Source organism: Corylus avellana, chromosome ca6, assembly GCF_901000735.1.
Source record: "Corylus avellana chromosome ca6, CavTom2PMs-1.0".
NCBI classification, from domain to species: Eukaryota; Viridiplantae; Streptophyta; class Magnoliopsida; order Fagales; family Betulaceae; genus Corylus; species Corylus avellana.
In genome coordinates this window covers 24403902-24410486 of record NC_081546.1, presented here as the reverse complement: position 1 = coordinate 24410486, position 6585 = coordinate 24403902, and the positions used below count along the sequence as shown (strand labels likewise).

The 6585-nt window shown below is 36.3% G+C and overlaps 1 protein-coding gene across 1 annotated transcript; it reads left to right on the top strand.

The window, feature by feature from the left end:
• The first annotated feature begins 3195 nt into the window (after positions 1-3195).
• Positions 3196-6149, top strand: LOC132185642 (zinc finger protein SHOOT GRAVITROPISM 5-like). Its single transcript, XM_059599404.1, has 3 exons — positions 3196-3893; positions 3988-4387; positions 5119-6149. Exons 1-3 carry the CDS (start codon positions 3764-3766, stop codon positions 5918-5920), a joined length of 1332 nt encoding a protein of 443 aa, XP_059455387.1. The 5' UTR covers positions 3196-3763; the 3' UTR covers positions 5921-6149.
• Positions 6150-6585: the final 436 nt, after the last annotated feature.

Here is a 6585-nt window from a genome sequence, read left to right as displayed (position 1 = left end):
TATGTATTGTCATTTATCTTCAATTGAATCTCGCATGGCCCAATCTTCCATTCTTGTAGCTTGTTAAACTCTCCTACAAGAAAATGATCACGTGTGAGTCCAACCCAAACCAAATCACCAACTTTAAACGTTACCTTGCGTTTGTGGCTGTGAGATTGTACTTTATTGAGTTTTTTCAAAAAATTCTTAGTTAATTGGAAAAAAAAAATAAAATAAAATAGAGTCGATCCAACAGTTATTTTCTTTTAATATCATGTGCACAATAAGGACATTGTTTGTTGTTATATATGATGTCTTAATTTCAGAACCTCTAATGGATTCAAGCCTTATGAATGATCTAATCTTCGGAGGGACAATGTAGAATTTGGGAAGGGCTTGCACCTTAATTAATAAACCTAACTTAACTTAACTCAACTTGAATGTAATTGTTCGGACAGTTTCCGTTTGTAAGAATATATATACACTCTTGCAAAAGAGATAGAATTGAAGCAAAAATGCTTGTTGGAGTAAGCTGATGGGGAATAACTCTGATGCCTAAGTCAATTATCACTTCAAAGATGGATAATTACTTAGTTTAAAATGCTCTTGTGTTAAGAGTAAGAAAGGTCAAAAGATCCCGCATACCTAGGTATAGTATGGTTTTTATAGAGTCCGAACGTTGAATGCAATCATGGTAACTAATCCCCACACCCCTTGGATCCTAAGATTAGGGGGCGGTTCTAGCAAGGCCGAGTGCTACGTTGAATGCAATTGGTTATGGTGTCTGTGCTCCTTGCTTTATGGAGTTGAAAAGACATCGGTCGTGTCCGTGCATTGTGGACTGATAGGTGCGCTGTGATCGTACTTTGATATCGTCGAATTTGAGTTATGGTTCATTTATAGCTTCTCTTCTGAAGGTCTAATCAGTCAACAATATAATCTTGAAAATTGCATTGACGAGTAGATTTGGTGTAGCGATCGGGATGGACAATTGAGTCTGATCCTCGATTCATAGCAAACCATTAATGCTAGAACAGGATATCTGGCCCCGATCAATTATTTGGGTCTTGCGTTAGCGAATGCTAATGATGGATTCCGATTGCTTGTGGGCTTATAACTAGTGGCCCAATTCCCAACAGTATTGATAAGAACCAGTTCAATAGTGTAAGGTCAGTTTTTAAAGAGAATAACTTCTGTGAGGTTATGGCACAAACCCATCATTTTATGCCTTCCAATAAGATATTGACATCTCAGCTTATTACAACTTAAGAAAATAAAACAAATATACCAAATGTACTAGAATTTTAAAAATCTCACCTCACATATATGAGAAATGCTAGAGAGCCAAAGAGAATGAGTCAGAATTTTTTTTCAAATTGACATGGCAAAAATTTTAAAATGAAAAAAAAATTTTTTTTGAACAACACTTCTCTATTGTTTAAAATTCTTGACATGCTAGTTTGAAATGAATTCTGGTTCCTTCTCTTTGTCTCTCTAACACTTCTCCACATATATGGATGTGATCTAGTATATTTGTTTTATTTTCTTAAGTTATACTAAACTGAAGTGTCTATCATTCATTGGAGAACACAAAAATGTGAATTTGTGCCCCAACCTCATAGAAATGCTTATGGTTGAACAAAAGAAAACTATTTAAAAAAAAAAAAAAAATGTTATTTTCTTGAGTTCTCCCAAATAAATCCATCTCCATTTCATCTTCCAATAAACATGATTTCTGACATTTGTTGGTAACCACACATATATTATTTCATGGTGAAAACTGAAAACGAAACATTTCAAAGTATTCACGATGAACATGTGCTCTAAGAATCTTAATTGGTTTTTTACTTTTAGGTTGAAAGTGATTTTTGATTAAAATTAGGCTTTATTGATGTTTGTGGGAGCCATTTTGGTGGAGTCCTCTTATCTCTTAAAAATAAAAAATAAATAAAATAAAACTTTTTTTTTTTTTTTTTTTTTTTTTTTTTTTTTTTCATTTTTGGGCGTTGCCCTTGAGCAAACAATGTATACCGTTTGTGCATCTTGTAATTGTCATTATTATTTATTTATCTTACAATTATTCAATAATATTGATTTCTTTTTTTTTTTTTTCATTTAACAATGTTTAATTCAAGAGTTAATTACAAGTATCAGGTCAATTTTATTGGCAGATAAATGTTGGATATAATTATAGCATTTAGCATTTCTTTATATGAATATTACTATATTTTCATTTTATTCACATTTGTCAATTGGGTACGTAGTTAATCTCACATATATTTATTATAGTTTTCAATTTTAATTCAAGATCAAATATTGTATATACAAGAGGTATAAATAAAGTGCAGATTCTCACCTAGTGTTCGGAAGCATTCTCATATGATCATCCATCCGGATTAAGAGTGGAAAAGATCCTCCCTTGTAACATTTTCCCCCTTTCAATTAAAAAGAAAAAAAAAAAAAAAGGTATAAATAAAATAAGAGAATGTATCAAATATACATGCAAATTAATGTCGTTTTTCTTAGCATGTTTATGTGTGTGTATAACATGGTAAACTCCGCCATAAGATAATTCTCTAAAATTAAACTGCCTGAATTTTAATTTTTTGTTTTTCTGATTATATTTATGTGTTCAGAATATCGTTAAAGTGCACCACACGAGAATCCTTCAAAATTAAATTGTCCGAATTTCACTCAAATAAAGGTACTCTAAGAAAAATAGATTGTGAGATCCATTTGTCTTGAGCATGTGAGCCCCGCACTTCAAACTGCTCGAGTCAAGTGCAATCGCCCTCTCTTAGATTGCCCGAATCGTTCTAATTTCAGGAAATTTCAATTCTACTGTAACTTGAAAAGACAATCCTGCTAGTGTAACTTGCTGGTAAGCTATCTTCCCCACCCACAGTCAAATTTTTTTTTTTTAGAAAAAAAAAAAAATATGAAAATGAAAAGTTTATTGCTATGCTGATGCACCCAGTTTACCAAAAAAGTAAGCATCTTTTGCACAGGGAATTATGACTCCATTGACTAGTATACCCTTGAGGGTGACTTTACATCGACAGTGTCTACTTTACAAAGGCTGCTTCAAAATTAATTAATGAGATTGCAAATAACTACATATATTAGTGAGGGGGCAGTTTGGTAAATGAATAGCCTCCTCCCTCGCTGTTCAGAAGATCTTTTTGGCCAAGAGAGATTCTCAAACGGTGGTGTGGGAGACTGACAAGAATAGGGAGCTTACGTGTACCCTTGGAGCTTGGCCTGTATTTTTTTTGCATGCAAAGCAAAAAATTTTACTGTGCGATGAATTATGAGACTGCTTTTGTTTCCTTGTGGGGATGTTCTTCTGGAGCCCATGGCTGCTTGTGGGATCAAGTTTCAAGCATCGTGATTGGGTCAATCTCTCTCTCTCTCTCTTTCTCTCTCTCTCTCTCTGAGGAACAAGTTCAATAAGGATGATGATCTACAAGAATACCTGTGGAAGATAGATGAAAGCAAAGAGAGAGAGAAAGGTGATGATAGAAATAGAAAAAGCTGAAAGTTTTAAAAGCTAAGTTAGAAAAGAAAAGAAAGCTGATGAGGGTAACCGAAAGGAAGAAAGAAGAGAGCTTTTTTTCTTCCTCTATGTCCTAGGCAAGGGTTGTAGCTGTATCTTCTCTCTGCCCCACATCTCTCTCCTTATTATTAACCTTTATTTAGAAAGTGTGGGAGGGATTGCTTTCCTTCTTAGGCTTATATTATACAAGATATAATCACACAAGCGGAAAGTGAGCAAAATTCACCCATGTTAGGCACTAACTCTTCTTCCTCCTCACTACTCCCTTCTTCTTCTTCTGAGCCTTTTTCTTGCTTAGAAAACGGTAGCAACAACAACAACAACAACAAGAGGAAAAGACGCCCAGCAGGAACTCCAGGTATATTCAATATATTCATATTCATGTGATGTTGTGGTAAGGGAAGGAAAATTAATTTCAGGGAGGGGAGTAAACTGTTGTTGGGTGGGTGCAGATCCCGATGCAGAGGTGGTTTCTCTGTCGCCGAAAACGTTATTGGAGTCGGATCGTTATGTGTGCGAGATCTGCAACCAGGGGTTTCAGAGAGACCAGAACCTTCAGATGCATCGGAGGAGGCACAAGGTGCCGTGGAAATTGCTGAAGAGGGAGAATCCGGTGGTGAAGAAGCGGGTTTTCGTCTGCCCGGAGCCGAGCTGCTTGCACCACGATCCATGCCACGCGCTGGGTGATCTTGTTGGGATAAAGAAGCATTTCAGGAGGAAGCATAGCAATCACAAGCAATGGGTCTGTGAGAAATGCTCCAAGGGTTATGCTGTTCAATCCGATTACAAAGCCCATCTCAAAACCTGCGGCACAAGAGGCCACTCTTGTGATTGTGGCCGTGTTTTCTCGAGGTTTATTTCATTAACAAACTCATCAAATCGATCTCTATTTCATTTTCGATCGCTTTCTGGGTTTTAATTTTTATCTCTCTCTCTATATATATATTATATGATGATCATGAATTCAACTAGCTATCTATTCTGGATCCCTTTTGTTAAACTTGGGTTTTGACTCAAACAGGGAAAAACCAAAAAAAAAACAAAAGATTTTGGCTTTGACTGATGGAACCTTAATCCAATTTTTAACAACTGTTTTTGACAGTTGAACACATTTCCCGAAGATCAGTTTCCGTTGGTCGTAGAGCAGTTGGTTTCGAATCCTCTAGCTAGGCAGGCCAACACCCAAAACAGTCTCTCCTTCGTGTCTTTCTTCTTTCTTTTTTTTTTTTGTTTTGTTTTCTTTTCTTTTCTAGCTGATCATCAGCAACAATATCTTAAATCAATAACTTGGTTAATTCTGTACCATATTAAATTCATATAAATCACATATCCTCCCATTTCAAGTATATCCCACGATCCATTTATGCATATTTTTCTACTTTTGTTTATTTTTCTGTAGTATATGCTAATGATCACTTGATCTATATATATATATATATATATTCATTCCTTTGTGTTAATTTAATATCCATCTTTTTAGTAGTTCCAATGCTTTTCTTTTGCTGCTTCGTGGAGTACTAGAATCATAGAAATCCCTTTATAATAAACCAATGTATTTCAATATCTCTTTTTGTGCCTTTTAGGGTGGAAAGTTTCATCGAGCACCAGGATGCTTGTAGCATGGGGCGTCTCCGGCCGGAATCACAACCACTTCAGCCGGCGTGCTTGTCTCGAACGGCATCAAGCCCAAGCCCATCAAGCGAGACAAATTTCAGCACAGCTCCTTGGCATCATCATCCTGGTTTACTAATGCCAAAGCTAACACAACCTACTGCCTTGCCATCCAAGAATACTACAACAAACTACCACAATCTTGAGCTTCAGCTCTCAACCACATCGAATTCCATTGATGCAGCCGCCGCCGCAGCAGCCGCCGCCTCGGTTTCTCCCAAAAGAGATTGCAATCACTCCACCCATCTCCAGCTCTCCATTGGGTCGTGTGAATTTGGAAAGAAAAATGAATCAAACACAAACAGAATTATTAACTCCCCAAAGGAGAGCAATAACAATATCACGTCGAGGCTTAAAGAAGAAGCCCGCGAGCAGCTGCGGCTAGCCATGGCGGAGAAGGCGTATGCTGAAGAGGCTAGACTGCAAGCAAAGCGGCAGATTGATATTGCAGAACAAGAGTTTGCAAATGCAAAGAGAATCAGGCAACAAGCGCAGGCTGAATTAGACAAAGCTCAGGCTCTGAAAGACCACGCAATCAAACAAGTCACTTCCACCATTCTTCAAATCACCTGCCACGCTTGCAAGCACCAATTTCAAGCGGTTGCTTCCGATGAAAACTCTCTGGTGTTGAGTTATATGTCGGCCACTACAACAGAAGGTGAAGTAGAGAATGATATCCATCGAACTGATCATGTTGCAAAATCAGCTAATTAACACGTACCCTTAATTAATTAGATTTCTCTCTATTTTTCTTTTCTTCTATTATCTATTTAATTACCAATATTATACCAAGTGATCGAGTTGCTGTTGTGGTTATCTCTCAGGTTGATTAGAAGAAGAAAAAAAAAAAGAGTGCTGCATGTATCTTGCAATTTATGTGATGTTATTTGTTCATTAATTTGGTAAATCCAGACTATTATATAATGGTTATTTTGATTTTCAATACCGCAACTATTTCATTGAATTGAATGAGCTCATTTTTCTATACGTCAACTTTTTCTTGTGTTAGATTTTGTCTGGACTAGCTATATGGTTATCTTTCTTTGGCCCAGTTGGTCAGGTACGGAGAGGAAGCAGATTATTATACTATTTCCGTATGGCTGAGATAATTAATGGGGTTGTAAAAATTTCTAAAAAAATTAAAATTAAAAACTAATTTCTATTGTTACATTATTGTAATTCTAGCAGCATATTAAAGAGTTGTACTGACCAAAATTTATAACCTAGCAACATTTACAAACATACGTACATGTGTGTGTATATATATATATAAGGAGGGATAGAGAGAGAGAGAGAGAGTGGGTCCTTTTGGAGTGCGGTTCTGTGGAGTGTATATAAATGTGAATAAAAAGCGCCATGTTTTTCAGTGCCAGTGTTGT